Source organism: Mytilus californianus, unplaced genomic scaffold, assembly GCF_021869535.1.
Source record: "Mytilus californianus isolate M0D057914Y unplaced genomic scaffold, xbMytCali1.0.p SCAF_4, whole genome shotgun sequence".
Lineage (NCBI taxonomy): Eukaryota > Metazoa > Mollusca > Bivalvia > Mytilida > Mytilidae > Mytilus > Mytilus californianus.
Genome location: NW_026262690.1, coordinates 44,376,008 through 44,392,071, shown reverse-complemented (window position 1 = coordinate 44,392,071; position 16,064 = coordinate 44,376,008). Strand labels below are relative to the sequence as shown.

General features: G+C 31.5%; 1 protein-coding gene across 4 annotated transcripts in view; it reads right to left on the bottom strand.

Moving 5' to 3' along the window:
- LOC127738073 (methionine synthase-like) overlaps positions 1–16,064 on the bottom strand; it is a 52,013-nt gene that overhangs the window by 7,184 nt on the left and 28,765 nt on the right. For all 4 annotated transcript variants that reach the window (XM_052249156.1, XM_052249158.1, XM_052249157.1 and 1 more), the window contains 13 exons: positions 15,340–15,480; positions 14,726–14,815; positions 14,322–14,420; positions 13,713–13,871; positions 13,244–13,347; positions 11,385–11,452; positions 9,998–10,118; positions 9,637–9,718; positions 8,492–8,590; positions 6,776–6,851; positions 5,086–5,241; positions 949–1,130; positions 287–423 (listed from right to left, as the gene is read on the bottom strand). In XM_052249156.1, coding sequence (XP_052105116.1) covers positions 287–423; positions 949–1,130; positions 5,086–5,241; positions 6,776–6,851; positions 8,492–8,590; positions 9,637–9,718; positions 9,998–10,118; positions 11,385–11,452; positions 13,244–13,347; positions 13,713–13,871; positions 14,322–14,420; positions 14,726–14,815; positions 15,340–15,480 — 1,514 coding nt within the window. The remainder of the gene's footprint in view (positions 1–286; positions 424–948; positions 1,131–5,085; positions 5,242–6,775; positions 6,852–8,491; positions 8,591–9,636; positions 9,719–9,997; positions 10,119–11,384; positions 11,453–13,243; positions 13,348–13,712; positions 13,872–14,321; positions 14,421–14,725; positions 14,816–15,339; positions 15,481–16,064) is intronic.

The window sequence follows — 16,064 nt, the reverse complement described above, 5'->3', positions numbered from 1 at the left end:
GTAATGTAATTATCTAGAAAATAAAAAATATAACCATTACTTTTATAAAAACTGCCAAAATATCTAAATTAATGGAATTACATAAAAATTCTTACTGTAGCAACACTTTAAACATTTTATACGTATTGTTCTTATTATGACATATCTAAAATTTCTAAATGTTTTTAGTAAATCAAAACATTTAGACATTCTTTGACAAGACAAGTCAAATTATTTCAAAGGTATATGTATATCGTTAGGAATAACTCATTAAAGAATTCCACACTAAATAAACTTCTAAACTCACTCTTTACATATTTCCTGGACTCCATGACCTGTTGTGACAGCAAACAAACCAATGTAATCTACTAATCCGGTCTCTTTTGGAGCAATGAAATCAGACAGACACAAATAGGCACTCTTATCATTTACATCCTTCTCTGCCTGCAAATGTAATATCACATCATAATAAGGGTATAGGAAAATTCAGGAAATTGGTAGATCCTGTATTTTGTGCTTCAATACTGAACAGTTTGGTAATATATGTTAGGAATGATATCTCCTGAATATTTATTCAACAGTTTTTTTTTATATCCGAACTGAGTTAGTCTCTTTTGCCATGTGGATGAAACAAATAGTCAAACGTGTTTGCTCATGTATTTTAGGTTATGGAGTGTTTGTTGATGAAGAATAGCTCATAGCTTTTGTACTTTTGTAAGTTTTATTTTCAGCAGAGGAGTGTTTGTTGTAAAATTATATATTTATTCCACTGGGGGAATATGTATATATAAGTTTGAATATATTACATGTTATTATACCTGCATATATGTAGGCCTGTGCCTTCAAGGAAATTACCTTTTTGGGTTGACAATTTTGGGTATTCACCTTTTCTACAGGCCATAATTGTATATTTTCTAAGTTCATACAACATTCACCTGGGATATGTTTATGCTAGTTTGACTGTATTACCTGTTGTCTTAGTCCACGTAAGACAGTTATGACCTGACCATCATCACCATATACTTCTATATCATCTCCTATACTGTTAGCTCTGTAGAAAGCTACAACACCATGAGCTTTCAGTCGCTGGTCATTTATTATCCTCTTCAGTAATGTTTGTGCATCATTGTACACTCTCTTTGCTTCTGGTCCTTAAAAATTAATTGAGAAAAATTTAAGTCCAGAAATCTTTAACCAGACAGTCAAAAAGTAAAGTACAGTTTCAAATTAAGTAGTCTTTCAAAACTATAAATAGACCTACAGTAATCAAATAGGTAGATCCATACTTGCCAACTCACATGATATTCGCGTGTAATACACGCTTTTTCGACGGTTTACACACGAGAATTTTGTCACATGGCGTGTACACGCTTTTCGTCACTTTACACGCCATTACACGCTTTTTCGTTGTTTTGATTTTTTTGGTCGTTAGTGAGATCAGGATTCACTGGTGTTTAAATACCGAGAATTTCGAAATAATTGTTGAGTCGCCATTGTTTATTTACGATATGGACGAACAACAAAAGCCCTTCACTTCAGGTAAGTTTGTAAGTAGGTTTTAAAATTTGTGACTTCTATCTCTGAAATTCACTTTGGGGAAATGTCCAGCAGAAAGAGGTCACTTTCTGGACCTGTACTGTCATCTAAAGAGCAGAGTGCTAAGCGAAAACGATATGTGTGTACGTACCAAAAAAGTTGGGAGTCCATGTTAAAATGAATCAAAAGAAAGTGATTGAGGGCCGAACAATGCATTGTGCACCCTATGTTACTCTCATATTTAAATTGGATCATCTGCAAACATTATCAATCATTTGAAATCATAACAACATGTGTGAGAGGATGTAACTATTAGATGTATTCAAATTATAAAATATTTTTCTTTTTAGTTTCAAATCTAGCCAACAGATTTCCACAGGCCATATGGGAAGGGAATATCACAGGCCACTGTTGAATGCAATAAAAGTTTACAGTAGAATATTGTTTTCTTTTTATATTAACAAATTTGTATAATGTTCATTTTAAAAAGTCCGCATCTACATCACACATTTTCACACGCTTTTTGACATGTCATGTCATGTCATGACATGATTTTTCATTGTCAGAGGTTGGCAAGCATGGGTAGATCTGGTCAACAGAAGTAAAAGCAATGTAAAAGTATTTACTTGATTTAAAAAAATAACAAGAGAAAACTGACATGTCAGCACGGGTCCTTCTTGCACATTTTAATGTGAGGCAAAAAGAATGATGCATACCAAGCAAATTTCATAAATTTTCTTACTTATACTTTTACATTTTTTTCGTTTACAAAAGACATTTCTCAAAATTAGTGATTTTTTTTAACTAAAACCTAGTTTTTTCTAAAATTAACAGGCCCATTTTCCCCAAATTATAATAAGGACATCACCTACATATTATGCACACCAACTGTGCAAAAGGAGTAAATTCATGATGAACATGTGATGAAGGGTTAAAATTGGCCATAACATTTTGATGTGTTTTTTAATCAGACCAAAATACTACAAATTTCACATAGAAATAGTTGTAATATTACTATTAATACCAAGTAACTTCATTTTTGCACAACACATTAACTAGAGGCTCTAAAGAGCCTGTGTCGCTCACCTTGGTCTATGTGCATATCAAACAAAGGACACAGATGGATTCATGACAAAATTGTGTTTCTGTGATGGTGATGTGTTTGTAGATCTTACTTTACTGAACATTCTTGCTCCTTACTATTATCTCTATCTATAATGAACTTGGCCCAGTAGTTACAGTGGAAAATATTATGTAAAAATTTACAAAAATTTACAAAATTTATGAAAATTGTAAAAAAATGACTATAAAGGGCAATAACTCCTTAAGGGGACAATTGAAAATTTTGATCATGTTGACTTATTTGTAGATCTTACTTTGCTGTACATTATTGCCGTTTACAGTTTATTTCTATCTATAATAATAATATTCAAGATAACCAAAAGCTGCAAAATTTTCTTAAAATGACCAATTCAGGGGCAGCAACCCAACAACGTGTTGCCTGATTGGTCTGAAAATTTCAGGGCAGATAGATCTTGACCTAATGAACAATTTTATCCGCGTCAGATTTGCTCTAAATGCTTTGGTTTCAGAGATATGAGCCAAAAACTGCATTTTACCCTATGTACTATTTTTTAGCCATGTCAGCCATCTTGTATCGGGCAGGGTCATCGGACACAATTTTTAAACTAGATACCCCAATGATGATTGTGGCCAAGTTTGGTTAAATTTTGCTAAGCAGTTTCAGAGGAGAAGATTTTTGTAAAAGATTACAAAAATTTACGAAAAAATGGTTAAAAATTGACTATAAAGGGCAATAACTCCTTAAGGGGTCAATTGACCATTTTGGTCATGTTTGACTTATTTGTAGATCTTACTTTGCTGAACATTATTGCTGTTTACAGTTTATCTCTATCTATAATAATATTCAAGATAAAAACCAAAAATGGAAAAATTTCCTTAAAATTACCAATTCAGGGGCAGCAACCCAACACAGGTTGTCCGATTCATCTGAAAATTTCAGGGCAGATAGATCTTGACCTGATAAATAATTTTACCCGTGTCAGATTTGCTCTAAATGCTTTGGTTTCAGAGATATAAGCCAAAATCTACATTTTACCCCTATGTTCTATTTTTAGCCATGGTGGCCATCTTGGTTGGTTGGCCAGGTCACTGGACACATTTTTTAAACTAGATACCCCAATGATGATTGTGGCCAAGTTTGGTTAAATTTGGCCAGGTAGTTTCAGAGGAGAAGATTTTTGTAAAAGATTACAAAAATTTATGAAAAATGGTTAAAAATTGACTATAAAGGGCAATAACTCCTTAAGGGGTCAACTGACCATTTTGGTCACGTTGACTTATTTGTAGATCTTACTTTGCTGAACATTATTGCTGTTTACAGTTTATCTCTATCTATAATAATATTCAAGATAATAACCAAAAACAGCAAAATTTCCTCAAAATTACCAATTCAGGGGCAGCAACCCAACAACGGTTTGTCCGATTCATCTGAAAATTTCAGGGCAGATAGATCTTGACCTAATGAACAATTTTGCCCCATGTCAGATTTGCTCTAAAGGCTTTGGTTTCAGAGATATAAGCCAAAATCTACATTTTACCCCTATGTTCTATTTTTAGCCATGGCGGCCATCTTGGTTGGTTGACCGGATCACCGGACACATTTTTTAAACTAGACACCCCAATGATGATTGTGACCAAGTTTGATTAAATTTGACCCAGTAGTTTCAGAGGAGAAGATTTTTGTAAAAGTTTACGGACGACGGACGACGGACGCAAAGTGATGAGAAAAGCTCACTTGACCTTTTAGGTCAGGTGAGCTAAAAATGACAAAGTATTGACTCCTTAAGTATGCATTATTTGTGTTGTAATGTCAATTTTGGTCTAATTTTCGGTAATTAACAGTTTTTAGCATAATTTATTTTGGCCGCCACCCATGATCCAGAAAATTTTTGTGTCTAGGGAGTAGGGATTCAATATAAACATTTGCAACTTTTGGTTACAGAACATTTCGGATCCTAGTTTGCAGCCGAGGGTTTCCTAAAGCTTTAAGGTCCGACAAACGCACAAAATCAATGTATTTTGCTAATATGTCCAAAATGGGCTGATTTTGAATCCAAAAATGAACTCTTGTGAAAGGATTTATTTTAAAAAAAAGAAGTAAGGCTTTAGAAATAGAACCATTTAGAACCAAATTATGTCCAATTTGAAATTTTATGATAAAGTTGAAATTCAAGGCCATATTTGGCCTAAAGTGAACCTTGTCCTTTGATTGGCCTCCTACCTATACTTTTTTTAGTTATTGCATTTACAAAAGACATTCCTCAAAATTTGTGATTTTTTATCAAAAATTTTGTTTTTCCAAAATTAATGAGCAGAATTTTACCAAAATAAAATATGCACATCTACATATTATGCACAACTGTGCAAAATTTCATTGGCCCCCTACCTATGCTTTTTGAGTTTTCTCATCTGAAATTTTAAAAACCAAACATTCGAGCTAACTTAGAAAGAAAAAAATCAGGATGTCACATTCTTCATTTAACTCACCAACTTGTTTATCATTGAAGATTTTAGGGTAACCTCTGTTTGGATATTTTCCTCTCAGTTGCCATACATCAAAGAAAGGTTTCCAGTCTATGTATGGCACCAGATGATTTAAATCATAATTTTCATATTTCTTCACTCCACAAAATGTAGGTCTTCCTAGAAAGAAAAAAATTGTTGCTTACAATTTCTATCAGTGGAAAATATGAATGCAAATCCTTAACTATACTCTCTTAGCTTATCAGAGTATTTTCTTCTTTTTCATTACCACTGGTATTAGGGATGATAATAACCTGCGCAACTCTTGTCCAAAGAATGTAAAAATGCTTTTCCATAATATTCCCATTTATGCATTGTTGTCTGTGATAATGTATGTAGATCTTATTTTTTAATTTGATATAAATTTTTCTTTTTTTCAAATTGACAAAATCATTTCTTTCCAATGCTGAAAAAAACAATATTGACAAACGGATATGATGACAGTAGTCCAACTGGACAAAGAACAAAGACTATAGTGACAGAAATCAGGGATGATAGTTAATCATGATTTAGAACTTCATTGTTTGTATCAATTTTCCTTTAAAATCATAATCATAATCATAACTGGAGGTACTGTGAGCAAAGCTAACAAAAAGATACCAAAGCCCCTTGCTGAGACCATTGGGTAAGGGAATCAAAAAATAAAATTGAGATCAAAAACAGAATAGGTGCACAAAAGCATTATATGGTTACAATTGTTTCAAAAATTTGTAATAAGGGCTACCCCCCCACCCCCAACCCAAAAAAAATGTAAGCATTGGCAAAATCCAAAGGTAAGGAAAACCCTAAAAATGGATCAAAAACCAAATAGGTGATCAATAGAATTTTATGGTTAAGATTGTGAGAAAGTTTCAATAAATTGTAATAAGGGTTTATGGAAGAGTTGTTGATACAGGATCAGTTACAGAAACAAAAGTGGAACAGATGGATCAATGGCATCTTTGCTAGCCAAGGGTTACTATCCATTCCTGCTCTCCACCCTTGGCAGATTAAGATAGAATTTCATATCCACGAGGTAATGGTTTCCATTGGTTGCAGTTATAACTGGCTGCCTCCGATCAAAAAGCACTTATAAGATGATCACATGTAAATGAAGAAAATGTAAATGAACAATTGCCCCTTGCTGATTGTGCAACAAGTCTTTATACCCAAATCATAGGACAATATTTAGTGACAATTTTAAAGTTCTTAATCAACTAATAGAATTTCCTGGGTACGTTTCTAGTGGAAATGTTGGATATCAACGTATATGTTCTGTTCCTCCTTCATGAAATTTGTAAACACTAGACACAACCATTTTTAAACCTCCACACCCATTGAAGAGATTTCAAGTGCTGACATTGGTCAAGAATGATGAAGTCGGAATGGGCGTGACTTTATCTTCCGTTAGATGGCCCAGCATTGTATTCACAAATGTTGGCTTGATCTGCCAAGGATGGAGAGGAGGGGAGTGGATCGTAATCCTTGGCTAGCGAAGATGGATCAATGGATGGACTACACAATCACTGTATACTGTGGAGTATAATAATATCTGTAAATTTCATGATTTATTGTTATGTTCTGTCAAGAAGACATATTAAGAGGTATAGAAAACATTTCCTTTGTTGGTAGGTGCAATAATTATTTCACAAACAAACAAAGTTTAACAACTGACCTACTGGTGGGTCAGTAACCCAATCTATACAAAACTTCTTTTCTCTAGCTTTCTGTAAACTCAGATATTTTCTGTCCTGCAAGAGAAGATTATAAAATTTAGATATTGCAGAGACTTTATATATTATCACAGTTTACCACTTTTGTTTTGTTCCAAGAATAATCAACAATTATAAAATTTAGATATTGCTGAGACTTTAAATACTATCACAATTTACCACTTTTGTTTTGTTCCAAGAATAATCAACAATTATAAAATTTAGATATTGCAGAGACTTTATATATTATCACAATTTACCACTTTTGTTTTGTTCCAAGAATAATCAACAATTATCTTTATTCAAGGTGAACAACAAATCTATTATCAATCTAACAAAAAGGCTATTAGTTCCTTCAGCGCAGACCTGTATTTATCTGCTATGATGCAACATATGACGTGTCCATTAAAGTAAACACCAGAAACTGCATTAGCCTTTCAGAAATAAACATAAGCTTGGTATTTGACAGACATTCGTCTATTATTGAAGATCATATGCTGACCTCTGGATGGTTCTAGTTTTTTTTTATTGTGGGTTGCAGTCTCATTGACAAATAGGCCTCATCTTTGTTATCCTTATAAAATAATTAATTTTGAATTTGTATACCTTCCTCAGGTTAATTTTTACCATTAAATGTTGACAGGTTTTTAAATATATTTTGGTTATTACACAAATATAAATGTTTGGTTTCTTTAGGGTTGTTCCAGAATTAAAATCATGGGGGGCATGACACGCACTTTTTTTAGACCCCAACCACCCATAATAAAAAATGGTCATTTTACTTACAACTCTAATGTTATTCTAAGGAAAATGCAACCATCTACAATTAATTAATTTAAGTGCCCCCCATCCCCCTCCAACAATCAATTTTGGAACAGCCCTTACCAGAAACTAGGATAATTTTTTGGTAAATATTCTTGTGGTTTTAGCATTAACAACATTTTTGTTGTTACAGAGAGTGTATGGTAATAGATAAGATTTTTGTGCTTCGATGAGTATTCTTTCATTGGTATACTTGTGTGTTGCTTAGATAAATGTTCAATCATAGATAGCTTTTGAATGGGTTTGGCAAACAGTTCTGTTATCGTTTCTCTTCTGTGTGGGTACTCATTCATAGTTTGCCTTTGTACAGTTAGGAAAAGTGTCCAGTTTTTGTTAACCTTTGGTTGTGAAAGGAATTCCTTGTAGGTTTTTATGTTGCTTGGATAAGTCTTTTATAATTGTTAGCCCTTTTTGCAGTTTTGAAAAATATCTAATTATTATTCAGCCTTCTAGCTGATTGGATAAGCATTTAGTCAGTCAGGTTATTTAGTTGTTTAGATATTTCAATAGTTATCCAATCACAATTAAACTTTCTACCTGCTTGGATAAGTATTCGATCAGTTAGGCCTTGCATAAAACATTTGATTTTACAGACCAAAAGTGATTGTACTAGTCCAAAGTAAGTTGCTGTTTATTCCCAAAATATGAAATTATGATATAATAATGTATAAAATATATAACATTTTTTTCTACACAAACTACTTGTAGCAATAGTCTATTTTTGGTGTCAAAGGAGCAAAGAATTGTAATTGAATTAAAATACCAACAAATTTATGAACAAATTCATTTATTTGAACATTATGGTAAACATTCTGTTTAGATGATATCACAATAAAGCAATGGATATTCTTCCTTACCTTTAAAGAATCATAATGTTCATCTCTTATTTCTTCATATTCTTCCTTAATATCATCTGTGAATTCATCAAAATTGTCCATATCCAGCAGAGAGGAACACTTTAAGAGAAATTTTGTTTAAGATAATGTATGATGTTATATATATATTCACATATTTTGATCATTTTCACCCAAAAATAATATCTGAATTACGGCATTTCATGTCAAATTGATGTTTAATCGTTGAACTTACAAATCTATTGCCAAACTAGTGGTGGGTTGCTTGAGAAGTTGTCTCATTATTTCTTTAATAATGTGAAAGAACAGACATTGAATTTATCCATTTATTAGATAACAGTTTTCTAGTCAAGATTCACACGAATTATATTTTAGCTATATCCTGTTTCCCTTGATGAGGACAATAATTCTGAAATCATCAATACATTCAATTAATGGTCAACTATGTGAGGACAAGATATTTATCTTTTCTATGGCTTTAAATTAATATTCTGTTTTGATTATTATAATGAAAGAACTATAGTGAGCAAGCTGGCAATACCACAAGCCATACACTTATTTCTATTTAGTAACAGCTTACATATATAATGACAAAGTTATCCTACCCAAACAGAAATTTTGATTCTAATTAAAACCCATCAACACAGTGAAGGATTGAGTCCATTCATTCAATGGCAGGATTTGTATCTCAAAAAATGTGTTGTTCTTCTATTTCAATGCAGACTTTTCTGTCACTGTATGGTAATGTTTTTATTATTTGCAAACTTAAATCCATTCCTAGTAACTGTGATCTTGACCTTGGCGGTATTGAGATAAAAAATCAATAGCGATCTACCTCCCCCCATTTTCACAAATTTGGATAATTCCTCTGTGTGGTAATTACTTGCTTGTTAATTTCAACACAAAAAACCAGGTAAGATGTACCAACATATACTCTCCAACTAAAAAGAGATAACATTCATAATGAATGATTCCATTTGATATTGCTGAAGGTGAAGCATACAAAACTAAAGGCATCTTAGTCTTAACTGAATACTGAACACGAGATCAACTGCCTATGATTGTTTATTATACTTAGTCTTAACTGAATACTGAACACTAGATCAACTGCTAATGATTGTTTATTATAGCTTCAAAGCTATACTTACAACAACTACACTTTTGGATGCATCTAGTACATGTATTGTTGGTTGTGAATATCTTGGTGCGATCTTTACAGCAGTGTGTGTTCTGAAATAAAATCAACATAGAATCAACGTTTGTTTATGTCTCCCATGTTTCCTCTAATTACAAAGGATAGCAGCTATAAAAACAATATTATCTGATTGCACAAAATTTCACATGAGATGAAACCAATCTGTTAAGTTCTACTCCATTCCAAAATCATTTAAATTTTGTTTTTAATACCATATAATAATACTATATCAAAATATTTTGCAAATGTTTTAACCATTTCCTTGCAGTGTTCTTGTCCAGTAATTATGAAAAAAGTATTCTTATAAGTCATACTTAGACGTAGTGGCACCTCCTATCAACAATGGCAATTTCATTCCTATTCTTTCCATTTCCTTAGCAACAAAGATCATTTCGTCAAGTGAAGGAGTGATCAATCCTGACAATCCAACAAAATCTGGAAAGAGAAAAGATTGAATGAAATCATAATTTTAACAATTGGTTCTTAAAGGTATAACAATGTTAGGAAGTACTAAAAGTAGATACCTTATGCATAAACATGTTCAATTCAAAGGTCAATACCTAAAACTTGGTAATGTTAGCCACAGTTGCTAATAGTTACAAAGGAAACATATTTGAAATAATTGTACAGTTAAAAATGAAACACTTTCAGTTTATAGATTTTTTCTCTCACAAAATACATGGTATTTTGGTCACTTTTTTTCCTCAAATTAAAACTTTTATCCAAGAGCTCTGAAATTTTTTCAAAAATATCCGTATGTGTTGTCAAATCCTTAAATTCATACATAAAGTCATGGCAAAAACGAACCTGTATCAATAAGCATTTTAATATGGCTGATAATCAATTTACTCATGTAATTTGACATGCTATCATTTTGTGTTTAAATAAAGCATCTGATCATGTACTTGTTAAAAAAGGGGGAATAAGGGATAATTTAAGTATCTCTCTATCTATAAAAGCTTTCAAGATAACCAAAACATTGTGGAGTTTGCTAAATAGGACATTTCAGGGGCAATTACCTCAAAATGTGATGTCCAATTTTACAGAAATTTCATGGAAGATAGAACTTGACCTGCTGGTCCTTTTTATTCTGTCAGTTTATTTCTAAATGATTTAGTTTTTGAGATAAAACCCAAAATCTGCAACTTACCTCCTATTTCCTTATTTTTACAACAGTGGCCATGTTTGTTCATGGATCAAATCCATTGCTACAATATTTTCACACGATTTCCTTAGAAACAGTCAGGTCAAGTTAGGTAATATATGGCGAGTAGTTTCAAAGTAGAAGTTTTTTTTTTTAATTTACAAGGACGACAACATACGCCAAGTGTTGGCAATATCTAGGATGGCACTTTGGGCCAGGTGAGCTAATGAAAAGTTAACAATTCAAAAAAGTTGCAATTTTGGACAAAATCCATTAGAAATGTTTCATTTTAATAAAATGTCAAATTCAATTTGTCTGAAATTCGGATTTTCTTTTCAGTCATTTGGATTACAAATCAGTCAATGCAGCAAATATGACCATTTATAAACTATTTATTATTTCTTTAATGCTGAATTACCTTACACCACTGTTTTTGGCAACAAATACTGTTTTCTTGTCTAGTTTTTGTTATGCTACATAAAGGGTAAAATAATTAATAAACTGTAACATACACTAAATACTTTGCTACAAATATCACTGCAAGTAGATATCTTTACCTGCTTTTTCCTGTATTGCTGTCTCTAAGATCTTTTCACATGGTGTCATTACTCCTAAATCTATAACTCTGTAATTTAAAGTGTTAACTATTCACATCATTATTGGCGAGAATAAAAGTTTAATTTAGAATTTTTTTTTAACGAAAGCATGTTACATTATCACTGTACCTATAATATGTCTTCACTTTTCCATGGAAATACCTATTGATTTTGTTCTGATTATCATTTTTTTCTTTTTCTTCCACAACTTTCATTTCTTTCTAGAAGATTTTGTTTCGTAAGATGTCGCTTAGATATTTGGTATTTGATATCAAACAGTTTATACGCTTTTAAAACTGACACTGTTTAACCGAACACTTCTTCTTGTAAGAGTTATCTCCCCAAACACTGTTTTACTTGTTATCTCTACTACTTCGCAACCATAAAAGAAAGCGACAAATTTATTTTTCCAAATTGCTTGTTATTTCTTCAGGATTTTTTCTAATATTTTGACCAAAGCGATCTTGAGACTCCATATGAGATTATTTCACCTTATGTATTTGATATAAGTGATATGTATTTGTAACTGGTAAACCATTGGTAATTGAGACCTGGGGTCTTTTGATTTGGGGTCCTTGGTCCATCAAAGAGAAAATTAGGTCAAGGTCATGTTTTGAATTTTGATTTCGGCTTATTATAGCTTCTTTTCAGATACGGTATAAGATATCGACAAAATGTTTTTACTAAAAATGTTAATTACGGCATGTTGTAACACATAAATTTTGGTTGAAAGGGTACGTTGACATTTAATTGGAGTTCCCCTCTTAAATTGTAAATTAGCTGTATGGTAATATAACTCATTAAACAAATATAGTTGGGACCTAGGGTCTTTTAAATTTGAGGTCCTTGCTTCATGACCTTAAAATTGAGGTCAAGGTCAAAGTTTAATTTGACATTCTAGATTTTGACCTTTGCTGTTACTTCTTATTAGGACATGATAAATTCACAGGGTCTTTAACATTGGGTTGCTGACTCATGACCTTGAAGAATGTCAACCTGAAATGACCTTCAGTAAACTGGAAGTAGCCATTTTTGCACTTTTTTCATGGAAAAGTACCAAGAAACCATATTTTTTTCAATAGGCATTCTAAAACCTATCATTTGAGACCGGAAGTAGCTTATTATCTCCCTTATTTCAACCAAGGACACTCCCCAACATTGTATACAGGAATAGAATTCATGAAAAAAATCTGTTTTGTTGATCTTGTATGGCTGATAATTTAAAAAAAAAACATATATTTTTGGAATCAGTGTGAATAAAACTATCATAAGAGACTGGAAGTGACATTTTCTAAACTGGAAGTAGCAAATTATCTCCCTTATTTCAGACAAAAGTATATAGAAACCATATATTTTTTATATCAGTATGAAGAAACCTATGATTGAACACCAATAGTAACGTTGAATAAACCTTAAGTAGCTTCTCATCAATTTTCGTTTAGAAATTTAATGTGGAGTGACCTTCAATTGGTTTTTAATCTAAACTAAAACTGTTTTTTTAATGTAAAAATAAACTTTTGACTCAGAGTTGTGTCTGCCTGTAATTTTGATAGTATAAAGCAAATGTTGCAATTAAAATGTCAACACTTTTAAATGTAAACAATGCAAAACTTAAAACCACATCTTCATATTTTTACATTACAAAATAAGTCAAAAACATTATGAATTAAATTTTCATCATATTCCCAGACTAATTATCTATAGACCAACTTTACACTCTATAAATTACTTCATCATAACTGATTTGTATTACTATTCCAATGTAAAACAAAATCTTTAGAAAAAGGACTTTTTTTCTGAATAAATTTCTTGCAACTTACTTGTAATTATTACATCCTAATACCACACCTACAATGTTTTTACCAATGTCATGTACATCTCCTTTAACAGTGGCCAGGACTACAGTCCCTGTATACTGACTTCCCTATTAAAACACAAAGTCACACTTCACTCAAGTCACTATTCACAAGTTTTCCAAAATTTAAGACAACATACCTCCTGCAAATCGTGTTTCTACAGGAGATGCCCATAATTTGTATACAGTTCAGATATGTGTTATAATAAATTGTGGAAAATGGTGCAAATGCAAAATTACCAACATTTAATAGAAAGAGCGTTTTGTACCATGATGTTACCAAAAAATAGATTATTTCTAATTTATATTGATCATTTATTCAACTTTAATCCATAAATGCTCATAATAAGTCTGCAGCACAGTATATTTTTAGTTACTATTTAGACCCTCTTATTAACTAAACTATTAAGACAAACTAAAAACAAGGATCATACTTCATCATCATCCCCTCCTAGTGCAATCTTTTGTTGTCTTTCCTCCTCCATGAATGGTATGAGGTGTCCAACAGCTTTCTTCATCACTCTGGCAGATTTTATTACTTGGGGTAAAAACATCTTCCCAGCTCCAAATAGATCTCCAACCACACTCATACCCTGTATAGATATATTCCACCAACATAAATAAAGATAGTTTCATTGTCATTTCTATTTTCCAGCAGTTCAGTTGAGGTAATTGTGACAACTTTAAAAATTTTAGCTATCTAAGTTGAAAAGTATGAAAACCATACACACAGATATGAATTCAATTAAATTCTATCAAGATTTAATGTGTGTACATTTGAAGGACTTATTATACTCTCGTAAAATAGTTAAAAGATAATTGTACTGATAAGTCAGGTGACCAATGGAATATAAACTTTAATATTACCTTCATCAAAGGTCCTTCAATAACATTTAAAGGTCTAATAAATAGCACTGATGAATAAGGTGTCCAATGGAATATAAACTTTAATATTACCTTCATCAAAGGTCCTTCAATAACATTTAAACTTTAATATTACCTTCATCAAAGGTCCTTCAATAACATTTAAACTTTAATATTACCTTCATCAAAGGTCCTTCAATAACATTTAAAGGTCTAGGATAATTATCTTTATTAGCTCTGGCTTCCTCTGTATCTTCAACAATGAACTTATCTATACCCTAAATATAAAATGTACATCTAAAATATTAATTTCATTCAGTTTCATATTTTTCCCGTTTAATAAAATCAGTAATACATACAAAAAATGTAAAACTAAATGACATATATGGAACCTTATACATAACTCATGAATTGAAAAAAAACTTCTGCTAAATTTGTTTTTTGTATGACACAACAGCCTGGATCTTGTTTCATCTATATTAGTAAAGATCTGTCAATCTGAATTCAAATCTTAACGTGTAGGATGAATGTCAATGAATGATTATTGTATAAATGTATCCCTTCATGGTAAAATTTTACTTACTTTCACTAGTGAATATTGCAACCTTTCTTCCACATCTTTTTCTCTCCATTCATCACTAACCACACCTTTCTTGGCATCTTTGCTCATTCCCTTTATAATTCAAATAATATGTTGTTAATAAACAATAGGGGTATTACATAAAAACACAAGAAGTTCACCTGTTTATGTAAAAAGGTAATGCTTCATGTGAATATGCAGCAAGCAAAAAGTAGAAAAATAATTGAAACATTAAATGAGTACTGCCATCAAGACATTTTGTATGGACACAATTTGTTTATCTTAAAAATCCTTTCAAGAAAAGCACATTAATTTGAGAACAGACATAGAACTAAGTCTAACAAATGTATAAATATAAATCAATATACGTTAAAATGTCTTTTGAAAAAGTTTTAAAAATTTATAACTAAAAATTTCAAAAAGAAAAAAAAGTTTTAAAATTCTATATTGTCTTGTGATTTCACCATCTTGGGACTTTCCAAGATTCTTATGTTGTTATGAGCAACGTCCATTATAGATATACATATAAACATATCAACTGTTCAAATAGACCTATTATTAGATGACTTAATCCAAAAATTTTATTTGTATATATATTGATCACAAATTAAGTTCACCTGAGCATATACTAGCAATTTTTCAGTGCCATCTGGATCCTTATTCCAGAGAAGATTTTCACACATTTCCAATAATTTGGGTTCAATATCATCATATACAGGTAAACATCCAGCATTTACTATTCCCATGTCCATTCCATTCTTTAAAATAAAACAAATACAGATAAATAGTGAATAATAGTAAAGAAAATCATTAAATCTATAGTAATAAACATGAATTTTTTAGCAAATTTGAAAAGAGAAGACCTATATCATGCCCCTCGAAAATTCCATATTGGTCATAAAAATCCAATGATTTGAAGACCAATATCATCATGACCATACCAGATAATGACATAAATTACAATTGGTAAATAGTGTGCATGATAAACAGAACAGTTTATACATTTTTCATATCAAATGTTAACTCTTAAGCTCCTGGGTTATCAAAACTAGAGGCTCTAAAGAGCCTGTGTCACTCACCTTGGTCTATGTACATATTTAACAAAGGACACTCTCCAACATTGTAGACAGGAATAGAATTCATAAAAAAAATCTGTTTTGTTGATCTTATATGGCTGATAATTTAGCATATTTAGTTTCTCTATCTTCTTTTTTTTTTTTTTCCTCAAAACACAAAAGAGGATAAAAAAAATCCTCATTTAAGGGCAATCACTCCTATAAAGAGTGACAGTCTACTAAACTATATCGGCAAAATTTGACTTGTTAGTAGATCTTGACTTGCT